This window comes from Phocoena sinus, chromosome 3, assembly GCF_008692025.1.
Source record: "Phocoena sinus isolate mPhoSin1 chromosome 3, mPhoSin1.pri, whole genome shotgun sequence".
In the NCBI taxonomy this organism is placed as follows: Eukaryota; Metazoa; Chordata; class Mammalia; order Artiodactyla; family Phocoenidae; genus Phocoena; species Phocoena sinus.
The window spans coordinates 147,444,104-147,467,564 of NC_045765.1; the positions used below are offsets into that span (position 1 = coordinate 147,444,104).

At 45.2% G+C, this 23,461-nt stretch overlaps 1 protein-coding gene across 1 annotated transcript in view; it reads right to left on the reverse strand.

Annotated features, from left to right (window-relative positions):
* Positions 1–23,461, reverse strand: part of PDZD2 (PDZ domain containing 2) — a 271,976-nt gene that overhangs the window by 92,050 nt on the left and 156,465 nt on the right. The window contains exon 3 of the mRNA XM_032627433.1: positions 6,053–6,542. Within this exon, the coding sequence (XP_032483324.1) occupies positions 6,053–6,542 (490 nt within the window). The remainder of the gene's footprint in view (positions 1–6,052; positions 6,543–23,461) is intronic.

The following is a 23,461-nucleotide window of genomic DNA, read 5'->3' on the forward strand; positions in this document are numbered from 1 at the left end:
AACTACATTCATGGGGAAAGAAGAATGGCCTAAATGTTGACCCTGACAGAGGAGTTAAAGACAAGAGCACCCACACACCCACTCCACACCCCTGCCCCTGCCCAAGATGCACACAACTAGTTAAAAGCAAAACAAAAACAAAACACATATCTAATAGAATATGTGTTTACACATACAGCCCCCAACTACACTAGTCTAGAAACAGATTTTCTTTTATCCAATAATATGACTTTCCCTCGACAACAGAGTAGAAACTGTAAGGGGAGAATTCAAAGAAAATGATGCAAATTTCCTCACCCTGGAATTTCTTGATCATCTAGTGAAGGAGTTCTGAGGAACACAAAGAGGGGCAGAAACAGGAAGAGGCAGATGTTATCGGTCTCAATTGTACAATTGTCAGTAGTAAATCTAGCTGCCTACAGCTGAAAGCAGCGTTCAGTTAAAAATAAAATCAGTGTCTAAAGTTTATTAGCCTAAAGCTGGCACTGGCCAAAAACCAACAGGCCAACTTAAAAACAATAAATATCAAGTATATTTCCAACTGTCTCCTTACAATTCCACTTAGGTATCCACTACACACACCAGTAGGGTCAAAACAGGACTGTCCTTCTTTCCCATCTCAGTGGGAATAGCAACATCATCTACTCAAGCTTAAGAGGATATGCAAACCCACAACCCATGAATTGTCTTTGATTTATCCTTCTATTTCCTACACCTAAACCATGAGTGAGATCTAAATGCTCTATTTGCAAAACAGATCCACGTTCTCTACCTCTGCTTTTCTTCCCTGACACCACCCTTGTCAAAGCCACCAGCATCTCTAGCTTGGGTTATCACAACGGCCTCCAATCTGGTCTCCCTTTTTACGCTTTCCCTCTCACAAACCACTACTCTCCATTACGCATCTAGGGTAAAGGTTAACAAATATATATATATATCATGATGCACTCAGCTGAAACCTTTCGACAGCTGCCCGCTAGACTTAGAATAAGGTCCGCACTCTTTGCAATGGACATGAACCTTTGTAGTCGAGTCCCGTCCACATCTTCCACGTCACCTCCTAATCCTGTCCCCAGCACTCACTGCGCTGCAGTCTCTCTGCTCCTGGAATATTCTATCATTCCTGTTTTACAGCAGCTGCATGTGCTGGCTCCTCGCCGGAAACATTCTGCCCCCAGATTTTGCAGGGCTGCCCTTTCCTGACACTCAGTCTGTAGCTGAAACATGGCCTCTTTAATGAGGTCTTTTGCCGACAACACCCAATATCAATTGGCCCCCTGCCCGTGTCACTGCAGGGCCATCTTTCAGGTCACTGTTTTACTTTATTTATCGTACTTATGGTCAGCATCTAACATTCTGATTTATTTTCTTACTTATTGCTTGTGGCCCCTTATACGTGACAAACGCCGCAGGACAGGAACTTTATCTCTCATTTACAAATGGGTTCTCCAGCAGCTAGAACAGTGCCTAGCACATAACAATACTGCATAAATGTCACTGAATTAACAAATAGAGAATGTTTATCCACTAATCCTAGGGTTCTTCAAAGTTATTGAGACTGACGTTAAGAAGTTTACCCAGATGGGAGACCTGCCTGTTTGCCAATGTTCAGCGTGTGAACACAGATCCCGTTGTAGAGATGATTGAGTTCTGAAACAGATCCTGTCTAGACAGAGGGCTTGGGCCTTTGCTTCCTTTTACATTGGCTTAAAGGGCAATGAGACTTTGTCAGCCTGTTGAGAAAAAGCCAAACCATGCAAAATTGGACGCTACGGACGTCTGTATTAATGTTGTCAGAGTGCTACCCTTTCCTGTAAACCGCCAATTACTGTGAGAGCTCACATGTGCATCTCTTCACAAAGGCAAACAGAGGGATTTATTTACCAAAACAGGGGTGGTGCATTAAAGGGAGCGGCCTCGGCAGCATTTAAATGACCTCATCTGCTAGAACCCAAAATAAAATTTTACAACAGCATCTTTGCCCCAAATGTGAGAAGACACATCATCCAACTAGAATTTCACTGCAGTAAATGCTCTGGCTCCAGTTGCAGACCTATTTTGAGACTGTTTGCTTATCCCTTCTTACTTAGAATGATCAGTAAGAAATGAAGAAACACGTCATCATAATGTCAGAGGTGAAATCCCGTAGTCATCAGACCAAAATTCTCAGTTTGTAGGTAAGAAAACTGAAGCTTCGAGAAAGGACGTGGCAGCCTGGAGGGCACGGAGCTGGGAAGGGAAGAACCAGGGCTGGAACTTGGTGCCCCATCTCTCAGGCCTGGGACTGCCCCGTGCCTTCATTGATAAATAGCTACAGAGCACCTAGAGGTGCAAGGCGCTGAGCTGGGACCGAGAGAGCAAAGGCTCAGAGGCAAGAGTGAGCATGGCCTTGTGAATAAAATGAACTCAGCCAAAGACAGGGAGGAAGAAAGCAGTGAGAAATGGGGGCAAAGCGTTAATCAGGAATCAGGTGATGAAAGGGCCTCACATGCTACGTCAAGCCGAGGTATCTGGGTATTACCCCAAGGGCAAAGTGGGCCACCAAATGGTTTAAGCTTTAGCGCACATGCGTGTGTACATGTGCGTGCACGCTCGCGCAGTAAGATCTGCTCTTTAGAAAGGTCCCTCTGGTTGCAGTGGGGACAGTGGGTGACGGGATGAAAGTGGGAGCAGTGAGACGGGTGGGAGACTACTGTGACCACACAGGTGAGAAATGAGAGCAGCCTGGCCCTGATCTAAAGCTGTCGGAGGGAGCACAGAGAAGTGGAGCAGACAGAGATCCTGAAGGGAGCAGCAGTTGACAGGATTGGTGGCCGACAGGATGCGGTGTAAGGGAGAGGGCAGCGTTCCTGCTGACTCCATGATGCCAACTGTCCCAATTTGCCTGGGTGAAGGCGTTTCCCAGGATATGGGGCTGTCAGTGCAAAACCAGGGAAAGTTCTGCACAAACCAGGGCTAGTGGTCACTAGTTGAATCTCAGGTTTCTGGCTTAGGCAGCTTTGTGGATGGTGAGACCTGGACTGTTGGAGCAGGCTTGGTGGTGCGGGAAAGCAATGCATCGAGTTTCAGGCATGATATGAAATATCTAAGTTTGGAGACATCCTGTACGTGGTTGGTAGAAAGCTCGAGGGCTCAGGAGAGAGGTGAAGGTAGACATGCATTTAGGAGACATTACCATGTAGAAGGATATAAGTTCACCCAGAGACCACGGGGACTTCCTAGAAGAGGACCATCCTCCTGCTGCCTCTGCTTGATACAAACATCAGGGATCACCCAGGAGAAGCCCTCAGTGTGATTCTCCTTCTGAGTTTCACATACTTTCCTGCAGGTTCAGACCCGGGGAAGCCTTTCTGAGATCTCTGCTGAACCACTTACAGGAAAGAGGTCTGGTACTGCACAGGGTGGATTTTGGGTACTAGGGTAAGACCACAAATGGACCCATAGACACACACACCAGCTGTGAATAAACTCTCCTGACTGGCAAACGGTAGAATTCTTTTTTTTTTCATTGTTACGTGACTAAGTTTGGTTGTATTCGCTTTCACCATGCAGCATTACAAAAATACACATTATGTATATGTTGCCTTGGATGAGTAATGATCTTTACTAAACAGAGAGTGAGGAATTTTGAACTCATTTCTAAAATGGCTTATCTATGTCCTAGGAGATTCTTGTGCTTTAGAAGATGGGCCCAACTTTTTAAAAAATTAATCTGTTCGCATGTGTATCATCATGTGTCAATACTTTACAGAAACAAGCCATTTTTTTAAAAGGAGATATTTGTTAAAAGGAAATATGTTTCTATAGGTCCGTTAAGGCAGAACAGAATATAGAAAAAAAGTCTGAGGATTTATTTTCCTGTAAGAAATAACAGTCTATGAAAAAGAAGTACCTGACAAATAAAAATGGTCTGAATGATTATAAGCCTTGTCTGTAATTTATTAAGTCTTTGTAGATATATTAAATCATTGAGAAAGCAGAAACGGAACAACGCTGACATGTCTAATCTCCCATTATTCAAATGGAATGGAATTTTACCCCAAGGCTTAAGAGGTAAATAGCTAATTTTTGTTTTTCTGGAAATTCCATTTTAGCATGACCTTGGGCTCGTCCTGGAGTAAAAATATAAATCTATTCATACCAAGAACCTAAGCAGACTTCTGTTAGCTCTCTTGGTCCCAGTTTGGGTGACGCCAGGGTGTGGAGGAAAGCTATGAAGGTCTATTTCTTGCTAACCCTATCGATCCCAGGTAAATACATCTAATGAGGCCATTTCTGGGGTTGAAGAGGGTACTGAAATATTCATGCCTGAGAAGGTGTGTGGCCCATTCTGACTTTCTAAGACCAAAATTACAATCCAGGGTCAGTTGTCAGTCTATAGATTTAGAACAGTTATGAAGAATTCCAGATGGCAAGTCTCTCCTTGCTATAGGCTTGGGGTTTCAAAAAAAAAAAAAAAATCCCCAAGGTAATAGATCATTGTTTGGTTTTTTTCACCCTTCATTTGTATCTTCTTGGACATTTGACCTTGAGTACAAAAACCAGGCAAAGGAACTCTGGTATGTGCAGTCTTAAGATAGTCTAATCCGGAAATTCAAGTTTTTGTTATTGCCTTCAATCAGGATGAATAGAGGATGGTATTCTCTTACAAGTCTGGTGTGGCATTTTTTCTTTTAAAATCATTCCAAATAATTCCCACTGTGTCCTAGGCCAGGTGAAAACCTATTCTTTGGACTGAATGCGTGAGATTCCACCCTAAACTTCGGTACCTTAACACTTCAAAATGAACCAGTACTACCCATTTGTTATTTTCACCTTAAGCTTTCTGCATATTCACAACCATCAGGAGAAAAACAATCACATCAACATATAGTATTCACTGATAATATTATACACATTATAATATTTTTATTGCCCTTAATCCTTTTGGGGGGGAGGGGCATAAAACTGGTAGAAAACCATTAATAGAAACATTAATTTTTTTCTTCTCATTTGTTTGTAAATTCCATCTACAAATATACCTTCTCTGTGTAAGGCTTTAAGATGATCACCCAGCTCCTCAAATGAAGGAACATGGTCCCTTAAGAGAAGGATTATTTTGATTCTTCTCAACCCATTATACAGATTGGCTACAGTTGCAGAAATATGCATGAAATAGCCTTACTAGAAATTACATTCACTCCTAGGGCACCATTTCCCAGGATGCAAAGCTGAACTCGATACTTCCTCTGTGCCCATTTTCCATCCTTCCAGCTTCCTCTTTCATCCTTAGAGGGCCTCTCCTGAGTCAGAAAAGAAACCAATCAGGAACCATCTAGCTAGTTACTGCTTTGTTAGGAACCCAGAGGAATACCTGGCCAGGAGGATTCTTGGAACAAGCACGCTGACCCTAAAGAAATGTAACTTAACAAGAGAGTGTTGGTTATAATGGGGGAGACGATATGAGGCTAGAAGCGTGTCTATCACCATTCAGAACTAGACCACATCTGCTTTGCCTTTAGGTGAGGGCAGCTCTGACCATCACAGCTGGATATCATAGTATCAGAGATTTCTGTGAAGTTTCCAAACTTCACTGGAATTCAGCAATATAATAATACTATCCCATGAAAATGTCACTGGTTTTGAAATGTTAAAAATAAAAGCAGATGCTTCCCTGCAGGTTGGACATCCTTCCTGTGTAATACCAAGGCTTGGATATTTATGCTATCAGTGGTCACCAGGAATTCTTGGCCTTGCAGTGGCAATTCCACTGGTGACAGCAGTGATAAATAATGATGCAGTTCAAGTACTTTATCTGGGCCTCATATGACTCAAATTATACCACAGAAGGCTTGAATTTTCCACTTAGGATCACTCGACTAGCTCTTTATTTAAGTGTGATAAAATGACTTGGTTTTTTTGTTGTTATCGTCATGTCCTATGATCATTTATCTTAATAAATCTTTCAGTTTCTAAATGCAATGTCATCTTAGATGTATTTTCCAAACCTTAAATGCAACTGCAAATAACATTTCATTGAAAATTCAGGTTCTACCACCAAAGCAAACCTTACCCGTGCCAGGCAGTCGCTGGATTGGAAGTCTGTCTTCCCAGATTTTGAGAAGCGGCGTCTGTCATTGCTTGTGGGCAGAGGGGCGTCCGCCTTTGCGATCCCTTTGTCTAATTCCGACCTCTCTAGATGGGATCCAGCCACCTCCTTGAGCGAATCTGGGCCATTTTCTAGCTCAAAAACATGACCGTTTCCCAGTTCAGGGTCCAGGCCATTGTCTAGTTCAGACACAGGGTCACTGTCCAACTCACAGCCAGCGCTGCTCTTGGAGTCTTCAGTGGCTTTGTGGGTAGAAGGCCTGGCAATGACCGCAAACTTTCTTGCTCTTTTCCCCTTTTTCACCGTTCGGTCCCCCAGCTCCAAGGTAGGCGTCTCTCCTGGTTCGGAGCTGTTGCTACTGTTGCCGTTATAAGGAGAATGGACTTGGTGCTTGAAGCGGCGCAGCATGATCAGGTAGATGAAGCCGCCATTCCAGCACTGCTCAGCCAGGTAACTGCAACGGACACAGGGGGGTCAGAGAGGGGCTGGTTAAAACCCTCCAGACATCCTCCAAGAACAATGCAGCGGGTTGACGCACCTGATGGCCCACACAGGACCCGTGTGACTAAAGTCCCGGCCAAGTGATTGAGGCACTAAGCTCCTTAAAGAGGCTGTGCACTTCACTCACTCTTTTAATCTATTTAATTGTTGATGCTAAAAATAACCCCCAAACAAACCAAAAAACCACCATGAACTGGAAACGACTCATGAGAGTACCCTACGAAGGTAGTCAGAGAGGGATTTTTCTATTAACAGAGCCAATCCGAACATACCATTAAAAAAAAATTATTTTCCATTCACTCAACAACTTGTTACATCAGAATGATGCCAGCTCCCCATTCATAACGTTCTGATGGGATAGCCCTGCGAGTCCCCAGGGGGAAATGGATAAAATAGATTGGGGAAATGTACAGTTCTGCTCACAGGATCAAAAAATGAACTGCAGGCTTCCCTGGTGGCGCAGTGGTTGAGAGTCCGCCTGCCGATGCAGGGGACACGGGTTCGTGCCCCGGTCCGGGAAGATCCCACATGCCGCGGAGCGGCTGGGCCCGTGAGCCATGGCCGCTGAGCCTGCGCTCCGCAACGGGAGAGGCCACAGCAGTGAGAGGCCGGCGAAACCAAAAAAAAAAAAAAAAAAAAAAAAAAAATATGAACTGCATGATGCAAACTATTATATATAGAATAGAGAAAAAACAAGGTCCTACTGTATAGCACAGGGAACTATATTCAATATCCTGTGATAAACCATAATGGAAAAGAATATGAAAAAGAATGTATATATATGAATAACTGAATCACTTTGCTGTACAGCAGAAACTTACAGCAGAAATTAACACAACATTGTAGATCAACTACACTTCAAAAAAAAAAAGCCACAGATTGGAAAGACCCAAAGTGGAAAAAAAAAATCAACTGCACGAGAGGAACCTTTGCCTCACAGCAGTTAAAGGCAAAAAAAGATCCTGAGTTGGGGGCGGGTAGAAGGCGTTGGCTGGTATTAAGATGCAGCCAGTAAAGAAGTGCAGCAAGTGTGTGCAGCATGAAATGAGGATCAGGTTCATTTCTTGGTGATGGTTCTAGTTTGGTTGCTCATAGCACACGTGAAGTGTCATCTCCAGTCTGGGCATCACATGAAGAGGAACGCTGACAAAGTGGAAAACACAGACATAGGGCAGCCAGGAGGAAGACAACTGCCGGAAACTGTGGCAACCAGGAATAGTGGGAGGAAGGAGGGATGTTTAGCCTGAGGAAGACGAGGGCCAGGCTCAGTCGTTTTCACATGTATCTGAGGACTGCCAAACACTTAGAAGCAGAAAATCATACAAACGAGATAATGCACGTGAAGCCTGACATACAATGACTCCCCCAGATCTTAAAGAATAACAATAGAACCTCAAAGGAGATGAGTAATTAGCGGCATCCAGGACCAGATTATTAAAGTTTCAGCAAAGAAAACACTTGTCTCAAAGTCAGGAAGCCAGGCTGGGCTGGATCTCCCACCAGTGCCACCCAAGATAAGGAAGCAGAAACCCCAGATGAACCCAGGGGATGCCCTCACCACTGGGATCTTGCCACATACTACACGTCACTGGTTCCCAAGCAAAGAATGTCAACCACCAAATCCTTAACGAGTCAGACCTGCTTCCCAGCTTCAAGCCCCACAAAGAGAAGGCCTGGGGCTATGTTGCCTACATCTTCAATTCAATGTGGAAAACAGAACTTTTCCCAGTATACCAAACCAGACTTGAGAGCTGGGGCAGTCAGTATGTGGGAAGGGGGCCAGGTCATAAGGAGAGATGACCAGTCGTGTCTGAAATGTACTAAGTTCTGAGCCAAGGGCGTATATTCCCCCTACCTCATGGTCAGGGTAATGCAATGACAGTGACTGTCTAACAGAAGAAGAGAACAATTCTGAATTTTTGCCTTGGAGTAAAGTGAACAAGAGAGAAGAGTCCTCAAACATCAACCAAAGCTAGTAAAAACTTTCTTTGATCCTGGGCTATAAGCCATGGTAATGAACTTACACATAAAAACCAGGTAGATAAAAGATACTGTACAGGCTTCAGGTTGTTCTGTGAACTACAGTGAGATGAAGAGGCATGAAGACCTTTCTAGACTGGAATCTAGAAATTGAAAATTAATCCTGGTTCTCTGCACCATTTTTCTACAATGTTTCGATTTTACTTTTTGAATTGTGTATTTTTTTCCATACTGGATAAAATCTTTTAAAGATATAAAATCACAAGAGTAATTAGCCAGATTGTAAGGGTTTCCTCTGAACAACCACTACTATTAATCCAATACATATGCTCAGATGTTATGAAAAACAGGATGGGGTAGTAAAAACAGGACCGGGTTGAGAGTTAGACACCCAAGTTTTTGTTATAGCTTTGGCCCAACCACGTAAAACAATGCTAATTACACCAAATTTCCATTGACTGATGAATCGATAGACAAAATACAGTATATCCATATAATGGAATACTATTTGGCAATAAAAAGGACTGAAGTTCATGCTACAACATGGTTGAAGCTTGAAGCATTATGCTAACTGAAAGATGCCAGGCCACAGAAGGCCACATACCATTCCATTATTGGACGTGTCCCGAATAGGCAGATTCATTGAGATAGAAAGTAGATTAGTGGTTGCCAGGAGCTGGGGGGGATGGGAGAGAGAGGAGAATTGAGACTGACGGCTAATAGGTACAGGTTTTTTGCGGGGGGTGGTGGAAATGTTCTAGAATTAGACAGTGGTGATGGTTGCACAACATGGTGGATATATGAATATACCCACTAAATTGTACACTTTAAAATGATGAATGTGATGTTATGTGAATTATTTCTCAATTAAAAAAAAATAACAGGGCTTCCCTGGTGGCGCGGTGGTTGAGAGTCCGCCTGCCGATGCAGAGGATGCGGGTTCGTGCCCCGGTCCAGGAAGATCCCACATGCCGCGGAGCGGCTGGGCCCGTGAGCCATGGCCGCTGAGCCTGCGCATCCGGAGCCTGTGCTCCGCAACGGGAGAGGCCACAACAGTGAGAGGCCCGCGTACCGCAAAAAAAAAAAAACCAAAAAACCCCCAGCAAATGTAATAATATTGGCCAAGTTTTGAAGTTATTCTTTGAGTAGATGCTCCTTAAGAACTCTCTTGACAAAAGAAGCAATTGAGGCTCAGAAATATTAACTAAACTGCCCAAGTTCGCATAGCTGCCACTGGTAGACCCAGGTCTATCTGCTTCCCAACCATGCACGTCCTCTGTACAATTCTGCTTCTTAAATCATTACCATCCCTGTGCTTCAGTTTCCTCATCCGCACAGTGAAGGTTGTAAATGGATCATCTCTAAGTTGCTTTTGACTTCCAGGGATAGGAGGATCAAGCCATCCCAGTGACAAGGATAAAACAAAAACCTGGAAAAACAGAAGCAGTCCTTTTATGTCCAAGTCATCCTAGGCCTCCAAGACGTTAACCATCAACCTGGAAGAGATTTCACCTGGAGAGGCAATTCCTCTAAAACTGCTTTTGGGACTCTACTTTTTGTACTAAAACTCTGGACAACTTGATTTGGTTTGTCCACAGGGACCTTCTTTTCAGTACCAAAAAGGCTGGTCCATTGATTCGGAGTACAAGATCTTGAATATCTTTCCCATCTCTACTCTCACGGGCATTCCAAGAACCTTGGAAGGTTCCATGACTGACAGTCTTTTATTCCTTCAGGATCCACACTCAGCAAAATTGCAAAGCAAGAGGAGTTGATCTCTAGTTTTGCACGGTCTCCCTGTCCTTCCCTGGCTTCCTAGCCATAAATAAGATCCTGACGCCTTCAGGGAACTGTATGACAGGTTACTGTATTCCTTCCTGGACACTGCATTTTCTAAGGTCACCCTGAAGGCAAAGTGTAATGAACGAATTACGGACACTGTAGCAAGTTAGTGAAAAAGAGACTATTAGGCAGCAGGTAATTTTCTTACGATTCTTTGAATCACCTTAAATGTAAGGCTGCCACACCCCTCTCCATCTGTATTTAAATGACTTGCCTAACTTTTCCGGGACCTGCCTGATTCATTCCTACTTCCAAATCCTCTTTTCTGTTCAGTAGGATTCTTACCCACCATTAGGATCTTTAAACTTCAAAGTCAACATCAGAAAAACCAGAAACGAAATACAATCACGTGACTTAGAAAAATAGAAGGTCTCCTCTTCATTAACAACAGGTAGAATTAGCTTTTCAGAAGCTTCTCTACCATATGATTATTTTTTTGGTTTCTTCCCAAAATTTGAAACTGTCCTCTGGCATGTAAAATTATTCACTCAATGCAATTAAAATTTATTTGATTTTGGCCATCCCAGGCTGGCCTTAAAATAAACAAGGAAAGGCCAGAAATGAGGGTCTGAGCTCTAGCCTAGAACGCTCCCTCTGGAATGTGTTGTGGTTCTTCATTTCACTCGGCATTTGCAAGTATCGTGTCTGACTAGATCCCTTCCTCCTCCTTTCCCTCAAAAAGTGCTTTATCCGGGCTTCCCTGGTGGCGCAGTGGTTGAGAGTCCGCCTGCCGATGCAGGGGACACGGGTTCGTGCCCCGGTCCGGGAAGATCCCACATGCCGCGGAGTGGCTAGGCCCGTGAGCCATGGCCGCTGAGCCTGCATGTCTGGAGCCTGTGCTCTGCAACGGGAGAGGCCACAACAGTGAGAGCCCCCCCCCGCCCAAAAAAAAAAAAAAGTGCTTTATCCAAAGGAAAGTTTAAGTACCTTCTCTGTTTCTTGATGCTGTCATAATTCTGGAGTCTGGGTTCTGCAGGGGTGGGAGCCTGGTAAGGGGATGGAAGGTGAGATTGGATGTTTGGAGGACCTGAGGGGATAGAGCTGCCTGGAGTCTGGGCAGGAGATAAGAGAGAGGCAAAGACAGGAGACATGCTGGAAGGCCAAAGACACCCATTATTTACTCACAGTCTGATTCTATCAAAAGAGGGCTAGAGGGAGGTGTACAATTTTGATATTCGGGACTGTTTTGCCAAAGCCCTTGGAAGGGGCGATCTCCAGGTGCCTCTAGAAATCATCTTGGGGCTCCAGCCATCGATCGCTGGCGCCTGGCACATGGTGTGAACCCACAGAGGGGTGCCACCAGGCAGAACCGTGGGCACACATGTGCATGTAACTGAGAGGAACTGGATTGCCATTGCTGGACCCTGGCCTATACTACAGGGGCTTGTATAACTCAGAGAACCCACAAAAGAATTCTGGAACTTTTCACCAAAGCATCTATTCTTACTTCATCTGAGTATGTCAGGTCCCCAGTACAGACAGCAGGAGACTAAACACTGACTGCAAGAAGATGTTCATAGACAAGTTATTTTATAGGGTCTGAGTTTTCTAGAGCGAGACTAGCTGCTAATAGCCACCTTGTCTAACACGTAGGACAAACGGAGATCGATTGTTCTTGCCTATGATTTCCTCTCGCCTAAGAAGTAATGGGAGGCTGAAAAGCTGTTCGGTGGTCCTTTGAAAACCTGCTAAGCCTAATTAATCCAGAGGACCATCTGAGGTTATAAATCTGTAGGTTCCCAGAGAACAATAGGCTGAGAGGAAGTGTTAAATATATAGATTAATTCCCCAGTGAAGTCTCTGCTGGGAAACAGAGGGAGGCAAGTTTGGACAGCTCTCCAGGAGGGGGTGGGAAGATGATAAACATCATTTCCCTGAGTCATTTAGGAACTAGGTTCCCCAAGAGTAGTTTCTCTCGGGTGTTGCCTACCAGCTACCTTGAATTTGGGGCACGCTTCTCCGAGATTCTATGACCCTCCCTAGAAAAAGCCAAGCTTTCTTTGGGGGACCCTGAAGGCAGAATTTGGGTGCTGAATATCATGGTGGTAAGAGTGACTGATACCCTTGGTGCGCTCCTAAGGCCCCTTCTGGAGAGAACCCAGTCTCCTTCCTCGCTAGTTCACAGAGGGGAAAGTTAGCTCTGAGCAGGTGCAGGAAGATGGGACTCAGGCACCAACGAGGATTGGAAAATAGATCAGCGTCTAGGCCTAGCGTAGACGTAACTAGAACACTGTACTCCAACTGCTGGGTAGGGGAGGTAACTGAGGAAGCCAATTTTTACTACTTCTCACCTCCTCTATTCACCACAAATGCCTGGGTTCAGCGACTCTCCCCTCCTCTCTCTTATCTGGAGTCCATGAATAAATGAATATGTTCTCTTTATTATAACATGTGTATTTATTACCTTTTTATCATAAAATTTGGATTGAGATACACAGGTTGAGAGTGAAGAATCAGGGTGAATATCTGAAAAAAAATTTTTTGTCCGAACTATGATACAATGTGAGCCATTCGAACCCAAACCAGATGAGCTACCGAAACCTGTAACCTCCACAGACGTAGTGGTGAAATTTAAATCGTACCCATCTATACACCAGGACGGAGGTCCACATTGCCTTAGGGGAATTGGGATGTGGGGAAGAGGTGCAAATATGCTGATCCTCCGGCTACTGCTACTTCTATGAATAATAAACTGTCTTTCATCCCTGATCCAAGAATCTTCTATCTTCTGCTGGCATCCATGAAACTGTGGCAGGCTAACTCGTTAGCTTACTAGTTGGGTAAAATCATAGTTCTTGACATGTAGCAGAAAAATACACCGACCAACTCAGTTTATAATTGATCTTGTTCTCCAACATCAAACTTATCAAAGGAGCTCAGTGACATATTATCCTTCACACCAGTGACTAAGAAATAAAAATCAGTACATACCTTACATCAAAACAATACTGAAATTAAATCTTTCAGGCAGAATCAAACGGAGGTGGAATTATACCAAGAGGAGTCATAAACAGAGTGGGTGCTCTAGCCTCTGATTCCACAAATGCTGATGAAATTCAGTGTGTCAGCCTCGAAGGCAGCAGCTACGTTTGTGTCCATCAGCATTAAGTATACACGGTTCTGCCCTTACCCTGCTTAGAGTGCATCTCCTGCAACCACTGGCTGCAATATCCATTCTGTGCTGGAGCAAGAGCTGGTTCTCTTTTTGTTTGCTATGAAGAGCTTCTGGATGTAAAGGGCTACAGGTAGGGGGGGACACTGCAGAAAAATACTCGATAAAAAGCAGCTAAATCATCTGATCACTGAAAAAATTATTTTGATTTCCATGCAACAAGGTATCACTGATTTTCATATGTCTCTTAAAAATTCCCCTCTCAGACTAACAAGATTAATTTATATTCACTACCCTCACAGCAAAGTATCTCTACACACCAGGACACATTCCACATTTTCAACTCCAATACAGCTTTAACAGGAAGGAACTAGAAGCGTAGCCCTTGCTATCATGTTGCAATAAGTTTACATGAAGTTTCAGTTTTTCTCCAAGGTTTTCTTGTACCTCATGTCTTCATGAATCAATAAAAGCTTTCTGAAAAGCACCCATAGGCATGTGGGAAACAGGAGTTCAGAAGCTGAATTAAGAAGGAAATGCCTGATCAACAAGAACCGACCTTATAAAACATACTGCAGAGATACTGCCCCACAAAAGACAACATCTAGGCTTCTATTCGCAAATGATTGCGTTTCTTTATTCAATTACTGTGAGTGAATCAGGGTTTCTCGTGACTCTATGAGATCAACCTGTCTATACAGTCTATGCAGAATCCAATTAGAACTTCAGCCACACAGCTTCGCTGACTCACGCTGATGATGTTGGTCACATTTTCCCTGGGGGCAGAGGCCATGCAGGTAAAGTCAGACTTTGCTGTACATAAATGAATCAATTTCACCTCATGAGGGAACTGACAAGCTCAGACACTGTACATAGGAACTCCTTTCACTTCCTTTTCACTCATGACATAATGCTATTTTTTTATAGAATTACTACTTGCTCATTAGAAATTCATTCATTCATTCACTCATTCGACAAATAGCTATTGAATATCTACTATACACCAGGCACTGTTTTAGGCATTTGGGGGTACAGCAGTGAACCACTGATGCCCGTCTTTGGGGAGCTCACAGTTCAGCAGGGGCAGACAGACAATTAAACAACAGACCTATTAAAATAAGCATCCAAGGGCTTCCCTGGTGGAGCAGTGGTGTAAAGTCCACCTGCCGATGCAGGGGACATGGGTTCGTGCCCCAGTCTGGGAAGATCCCACATGCCACGGAGCGGCTGGGCCCGTGAGCCATGGCCGCTGAGCCTGCGCGTCTGGAGCCTGTGCTCCGCAACGGGAGAGGCCGCAAGAGTGAGAGGCCCACGTACCGCAAAAAAAGAAAAAAAAGAAAAAAAGCGTCCAAATAAATAGCATATTAGAAGGTGAGACGTGCTATGGAAAATGGAAAATATTGAATAGGATAAAGAGGATTGAGTATGCCAGGAGCTGGAAGAGTCAGATTGAAATTTTAAGTACGTTCAGCAAAGACTTGAAGCAGATGAAAGAGTTGGCCATGCAGCTGCCTGGGAGAAGACGTTCCAGACAGAGGCAAGAGCCAGTGCGAAAGTGGTAAATTGGAAATGTGCCCGGTGTGTGCGGAGCAGCGAGGAGGAGAGGAATGGGGAGGGGCGGTGAGGTAGGAGAGATACCAGGGGCCAGGTTACGCAAGACTGTTGTAAAGACTTGTGCAAAATGGGGAGCGGTAACTCCCCTGAGCACAGGAGTCATGTGATATGTAGTCACGATGTGGAGTCATGTGATGTTTTAAAACGATCCCTTCATTCCTGTGTTGAGAATAGACTATTGGCAGAGCAAGGGTAGAGGGAGACCAGATATTCGGTCATCTTCAGAAATTCCAGTGACTGAGAAGCTGGCTCAGTGCAGAGTAGCAGTAGAGAGGGTTAGAAGTGGCCAAAATCGTGATCAGTTTTGGAGGCAGAGTCAGCAGGCTTTGCGTTTCGATCTGATACAGGGTGTGAGAGGAAGGTGGTGTCTGAGTGTTTGGCCTGAGCAACCAGAAGGATGGAGTTGCCATCACCTGAGGCTGGTAGAGTAGCCTTCTGTGCGGTGGGGCTACCTGACCTATTCTTATGCCCAGATCGATTCTGGAGTTACGTTCCGGATGAGCTGAGTTTGAGATGCTCGTGTGGCGGTAGTGTGGGCAGCCAGACATCTGAATCTGGATGTTGGAGCAGAGGGCTGGTTTGGAGATAAAAAATTGGGAGGTGTCAGAGTGTCGATGATATTTAAAGCCGCCTGAAGATAAATTCCTTTAGGTGGACTTTCTGGGTCCAAAGTTCTTGCTGGGTCAAAAGCACAGTCAAATGTTTTGTATGCACTTCCAAGCTTTCCTCTAGCAAGGGGTATGACAATTTAGAATCCCACCAGAAGTGCCTTAGAGAACCACTTGTCACTCTTTTTAATCTCTGCCAGTCTGATAGTCAAGAGCCACCTCCTGTCCTAATTTGCAAGTCAGTAATGATTAATGAGGTCAAAATTCTTAGTATTTCTCTGCCTTCTCTGAAAATTGCCTACTTACGCCTTTGTAAAGATCTTCACTTTTGTACCCTCACAGTCTAGGCACAATCACTGGCACATGTGAAGCACCACAAAAAAATGACTGGTCAATGAAAAGATCCCTTCTATTTAAAAAAATAAAAAAAAGCTCTTTTTGGTAAAATGACTGTATTGAGGCATATTTTACATCTGATATAATTCATCCATTCAAGTGTACAATTCAATGATTTCCAGGAAATGTACCAAGCTGTGCAACCACCACCATAAATCAGTTTTAGAACATTTTCACCACCCCAGTAAGATCCCTCATGCCCTCTTACAGTTAACGCCATTCCCAGTTCAGCCACCACTTACGGTTTCTATAGATCTGCCACTTCTGTACATTTCATATAAATGGAATCATACATGGTCTCTTGTGTCTTGCTTCTTAAAAGCAACTCCTTTTTAGGAGATCCTTAGTCACCAGACTTCACCTCCTTCTGCATCCTCTCTGCCATTTATATCGTACAAAATCTCGATTCATGCAAATATGCTCTTTTGATATCTTTCTCATTTTCCTTCAGATCATGCCCAATTATCCCGAGGAGATAGCTCTCATGGCTCTGCCAGTATCTCACCCATCTTTCCCTCTCACATTATTCCAGGGAATACCCACCATTCCTTCCAGTTTACGCTATAAAGCCCCTGGTAGCCTCTCCTACCTTCAAAGTTCCTCCCGTGACAGCACTGAAGTGATGGAGGCATTCTTTCCCATTTGGCTTCCTAGATTTTCCTCACTGTTCCAATATCATCATAAACCAGCTCTGCTTTAAAAGGAAATCCTTCCTCATTAACGCTAACCAGGCATGGATTCCAAACACCATTCAAATGTAATAGTATATAATGTATATCATATGCTAATATATTCATGTTACTCTGCCTTCCGTTTTTTCATTTTTGTTTTACAACTGCATTGCCTTTTAAATTTTCTCCATGTTATTTTTCGTTCAGGACAGATTACCAGGGACTACAGGACCCAAAGTCTCTTATGTACTTCTTTTGCCTGGATTGGTGCTAAGGAAACTTCCATGTCTTTCCTATGCCCCGTTCACTGGCCAGTCAAAGACACTTATTTTACATTACAGAGGTCTCTGCTATGACTTACCCCTGAGAGCTGAAGATAGGTCAGGTCTGAGAAAGAGAAAATCCAAAGCAGCCCACTCCCCCCATGCCTTGAGCCTTACCTGAGATCCACCATCCCCTCCCAGCCCTGCCAGGTGCATTTCCTATGGCAATTCCTGTGCTTCTCCACATATGGTGTTGCCCTTGACCTTGCCTTGGAAGAGGCTACCATCAACGCTCAAGGGTAACTGAAGCCAGACTTTGCGTCTCAAAGGTTATGGTCATTCATCTTCTAGGCTCAGAATCACCAAGCCCTGAAAAACGCGTTAAAGATGACCCAGGGACTGGGTTCCGTACCGTCCCTGCCACATCTTCCTGCCCCTCCACGGTGAAAGCTGCCGGCAGCTATGAGAATTAGTAACACGCATTCTCCCTTTCTGTCCCTCTTCCCACGAACCAACTGCATCTGAGTTCACAACCAGCCAGTAATCCTCAAGCCCTCACGGTGCACCATTCAAAAGGCACCACCCTCTTCCCTTCCCCAGAGGTGGCGCTAAAAGAAGGGAGACTCCTGGGGGGCCCGTGCATCTCTGAACGCACATGCCGCTAGTCAAACGCTAATTCAAACACTGATGAAATGTCCGTGCCCTCCACTTCCCTCCCCTTTCAAGTGGATCCAGCTGCATCTTGAAACAATTTCCCCAGCTTGTCTCAATCCTTCCAGGGTCCGTTCCATTGGCTTGGCCAGAGCCTGCCCCTACCTCATGCCAAGCCTGGTTTCACTTATGTCAAAACAGCTTCCATCAAAATCATGGGCTTCTTTTTCAAATTTCTTTCACTGTTTTTCAGCAGCGAAAAGATACTTAAATTGCAAAATGACTACCTCCATTAATGTGTTCTGGTTAATGCCAGGCACTCTTCTTCTCCTGAATCTCTTCTCTACAGTGTACTGTGGATTCTTTAAAATCTGACTTTCTGTTTTTCTTTCTTCTCAAAGGCTCTCTGGCAGGCGTGGTAGGGCTGAACAGGTCTCGTGATTTACAAAGGTTCATGTAGACTGACTTTCTTAGTTTTGCAGCCTTCCTCTCCAAGCTTCCTTAGAAGCTGGATTTGTTGGATATTTTCCCTGTTTTCCATCCATCTGCATGATCCTCTAAGACTCTTCTTAGTTTGGAGGATTTCAGTTATAAGAAAGCCAAATCAATAGAACTCTGGCCTAGAAAAATAGATAAGCCAAGTCCTTATAGATGTGGACTCTGGCCTAGAAAAATAGATAAGCCAAGTCCTTATAGATGTGGACAGAACAATTTTAAAATCTGGGCTTCCAATCAGTATACTCTTCATGTGTCTGTTGACCAGTTGTAATTGTGACATTGTTGACCTTTGTGGTCCCTGGTTCTTAATTATGTGCAGACGAGGAAAACGCACAGGCATTTTGTATTAATCTACTGGGATTTTTAAAATAACTGCAAGTGAAGCATTAAAGAAACCATAAATTATCGGGTGCACAGGCATAAACACTGGCGTGAAAACGCAAAGCTTGCTTTTAATGGTGCGTTTATGTTAGAAGTGCCAAAAACTAATACGAATTGTAACAGACAAGGGGAACGGGTACCAATATTGATTAACTTTCTACGCTGTGTATTAACTACACACAAACATCACCTTGATCCATCTTTGAGAGATGAGAAAACAGGCTCAGAGAGATTAACTTGCTGCTATAGGTGGAGCTGAGATTCAAATTTCCATCTGATTGTAAACAAACCCAGGCAATGACCTTGGGATTTAGTGTGTGCCCATCCTAATGTTCGTTATGACCAGGTTTAGAGAAAGAAAAAGGGCAGCAACTTCTAACTGCCGAAGAAGCCTCTCGCCACATGAATATTGTAAGGGATTCCACTTCAGTGGTATGTTAACACCCAAGATGTGTCCCACACCCATAAGAAAGGGGTCTTAGGGAAAATAAGAGGTATTTTCAGGTCGGCCCAGAGGCAGGTGAATACTTGGGAGGGGTGGTGGCCTCTCAGTGTGGGTAGAAGAGGCCAACTACCCCAGCCCTTCTCTCTGCCATGAGCTGGATGCAGACAATCCCTGCGAATTTTGGAGAAGCAAAGGCGACACTTGCTCAGGTTACCCAAATCAGAGGACTAACAAGCCAGCCCGGGCTCCCAGTGCAGCCAAGGTCCAATACAACGGCTAACACGAGCTATGCCCTCCAAGGTAGGCCTCCCCCCTCAGGGGCGCCCTGAACCGTGGCCACCTTGCCTCCCTCCCTGCAGCTCCGTGGCGCCTCCACTCCAGACCAGGGCCTCTCAAGCAGACTGTGCGCCGGACACCTCCCTCTCTACAAGGAACCGCCCCTCCTGATGGCAGGCAGTCTGCGTCCACCTCTGGCTGTAAACAAGAGGTGTCTTAACACCACATCATTGTTCCTGTGGATCCCTGTGGAAGATAACGTGATGTCAGGTGATGACAGGCCGACAGAAATCAGAAGAAGTGAGGGGCAGGCAAATCCCTAGGCTGAAGTGCCACTCAGATGTCCCTTCAAGGAAGGACTTCGAGGAAGGTCCAGTGGGTGAGGAGTGTGTTAGTTAGCTCACGACCTCCGGCTGTGAGCTTCATCAAGGTCCGGCTCAGCTTTCAGGTCAAGGTCACGCTCTCTTGGGGCAGTTCGTGGCCAATGGTAGTCAAGTTGGGGAGGCTAGGCCTGACCCTTTCCACCCAGGGAGACCCCTCTAACGGGCAGGCTTGGCTCCAGGGTCCCTGTCAGGCTGACTCTGTCACAGCAGCACGGTCAGTACTAGCACCCCAGGCATACCTGCTCCCTCCCTGTTCCTTCCACGGATGTTCTCCCAGCAGACGTTCTGCACTCTTAGCTCTAACTCAGCCTCTGCTTCCTGGAGAGCCCAATGTGAGGGAGGGCGATAGGATGAGAATAACAAAATATTTTCCCAAAGGGAGATGTTGGGAAATAAGAGTAGCCAAAAAGTCCTGTCGGGAACGGAGAGAACTCAGCTAATCTGAGTACAGAAGCAGCCAGCAGGGCATTCTTGAGAAGTCAAGTTGGATGGCTGGCATTCACAAAGACTTCCTTTAAATCTGTTGGCTGGTAACAGGAAAAACCAACAGCAAAGAGCTTTTTCGGAGCGAGGCCCTGTTCACACTAATCCCTAGACAGCTTCATCAGAATTCACCCCAAAATCAACTATTTGGAGCGAGAGCACACTTGGTTCAGGTGTCAGCACTGCTGCTTGGGCCCTTGGGCAGGGGGACACTGTACCTCAGAGATGAATCCCTCAGTCTCATCTACCTATGGGGCTGTTGGGAAGATTAAATGGGATAATGGACTAAGCCGGCTGGTTTCCCACCAGGCGGGAAGTACAGGTCGATAAATGTCAGTTCCTTACGCTTTCCGAAATTTGCTAGGTGATCATAGGTCAACCAGTTAAACTTGTTGGCGGCTCATGTCCTGGACAGAATCCGCAGAAGGTGAATGCACAGAGGGGTGTGGTCAAAGCTGATTCTGTGGTTGGAATGGGGCAAAGAGAACCACAGTTAAGTCAGGGTGAAAAGGAGTCCCTGGGAAAATCAAGTTCACAGGGATAGGCAGAGAGTCAGAAATGGATTCCCAAACGAAAGATCTGGAAGAGTAGCGCAAACGTGCCTCAGATGCTGAGCCTCGTTGACCCAAGACCGAGAGGCATCTTGAGGGTCTCCTGGACCTAAGTCATCCCAGCGAGAAGGATGGGTATGTGTGTGTGGGTGTGGGGAAATCAGGCTAGGGGGACAACTGGCACAGAGTATGGCCGGTTGCAGGCCACATCCTCTGCCAGGGACAAGAGACAGATGTCTTTCAAAACACCGACCAGTGGTGGCCGCTTGTTTTGCTTCCATGTCCATCTGGCCGGTGTCAGGCTCCTAACTCCCAGAGCAATTGCAAGCTTTCTGGCCTGACCTGAACTCTGAGGATATTTCCAGAGGTCCTGGAATTGCCCCAAAACTCAGGGTGGAGTCTGGGAGGCTGCCCATCCCAACCAAGCTGTGAGATGGGCCGACCCCTGAATATTTTGTAAACTATGCCGCTGCTCACGGATACACAAGCAACTGCCACAAATAAATCAGATGCACGTGTGTGCGAGGAGAGACCTCCTCTCCCAGCACCCACTCCCTCCTGACCTACCTTTCCTCCATCTGTCACAGGTATCTGGACGATACATCTGTCACAGGTATCTCCCTTCTGGTTCAGATGCCTCCTTTAAAAGGGCCTCGTTCACTTTTCTGAGGCAAGAGTTTCAAAAGCCCAGTTGTTTTCATATTAAATATTTCAATATATGACAATGCCATGAGGCAGTCAACATTATGTCTTTTTAAATATCGAGAGAGGGTCTCTCTGCAGACACACGATTTCAGCTCTAGGGGAAAACATTTCCAGCGAGAACAGCCAGCTCCACTTTTGTATGAGGTGTCAGCGGGTGCGGGTATTTGAGTCACATGCATGTTTTAGAATACTAGGAACTCACTTCGTTACCAAGCGCTCTCAACAGGAAAGAGCTGGCAGACGGCACACACTAGACTTGGAACCCTCCTACTTAGAGCAAACGGAAAACATCCAAAAACAAAATCAGAGCCATGGGCTGGCCTGGAAAAATAAACACCCCCCTCCACAAAGTTATTTCTTGAATTGTACACCAGGAAGAGTGTGATCTGGAAGAATCTGGAAAGGGGGAGAAACAAAAGCATTGACCAGAGGACCTTCTCGAACCTCTGGGGGAAAAAAAAAAACACATGAGAGTTTTCCACTGTGGCACTGTTCCCTTTAGACTCCCAAGTATTTCTCACAGATAAAGGGGCATCTTAAGTGTTCTAGGTCCCCACACTGAGGAACAAACTGCACCCATTGTTCACACAGATGGGAGCTTTAGGAGGGGTTCCAGGTCAGGGGTCGAAGCACCCAATTCGCCAGATACTTAAAGGACTCAACGTGGGCTCTGGGAAAGGCCCAGTGTTGTTGAGAAGAGAGCCACACTCCATAACTAGGGGATTTTTCTGCTCTGGTTAACTTTTCATCATGAGTTCTCTTCAAAGATTTCCTCCTAAAAGACTTACTGAAGTCTTTTAAAATTAGCTGTTACAGGCTTCCCTGGTGGCGCAGTGGTTGAGAGTCCGCCTGCCGATGCAGGGGACACGGGTTCGTGCCCCGGTCCGGGAAGATCCCACGTGCCGCGGAGTGGCTGGGCCCGTGAGCCACGGCCGCTGAGCCTGCGCATCCGAAGCCTGTGCTCCGCAGCGGGAGAGGCCACAACAGTGAGAGGCCCGCGTACCGCAAAAAAAAAAAAAAAAAAAAAGATTTCCTCCTAAAAGACTTACTGCAGTCTTTTAAAATTAGCTGTTATGGACTGAGAGCATCAAGATGAGATTTATTTATTTGTAATTTTATTTATTTATACAGCAGGTTCTTATTTGTTAGGTATTTCATACATATTAGTGTATATATGTCAATCCCAATCTCCCAAGATGAGATTTATTTAATTACCCTCCCCGTCCAACCTTCTCCCAGGGCTTATGTATTGGCACCACCTGTCCTCAAAAGAGCGACCCGCCCCCAGCACTTTGAGCAAAAGGGGGTGATTCCAGATAGGACTTGAAGAAAAGTTAACTTTGACAAAAGGAGATCTGGGGGAAACATCGCTTTTGCTGTTGCTTAAAGAACTGAAAAGCAGGGTTCCCTAAGTGATCAGGCACCAAGTTTACAAGGTCCAGTTTCATTTGAAACATCTTCAAAAAATATAAAAAACTATGTAAGTCCAAAGAGGCCTCTCATGGGCTCTTTCCAACGGCTAGAGTTCCAGATCGAAGAGTCTACAAAGAAGAAAATGTCTGTTTTTTAAAGTTTAGATGCCCCAATTCTCACTCTTCCTCTGGCAGAGGTGAGGGATAGAAGGAAAAAAAGAAAAAGCAACTGAGAGGAAGAACAGTGAGTTTTCAGATTTCATTCTTTTCTTAAATCCCGGTAGGATGAATTAATGGAGCTGTATTTTAAATGCCCTGCCTCGGATTTCAAGGCAACACAGAGACTCCCTCAGAAAACCCCCAATCCAGCTCCATGGACGAATGTGGAGGTTGAAGAGAGAAAACACAGAACTCCTCCCCCAGCCCCACCCCCACTGGGGAGGCCCCAGAGAGGCGCTCAACAACAGACCCAGAAGAGAGTTGGTCTTGTGCCAAGGAACGGATTTTCTCTGAAAGTGAAGGAAATGATAGGGCAAGAATAAGGTTCAAAAACTGAGTGCAGGCATCGGGCTCAGTGCCAACAAAGCAGTGAATAAGGCAG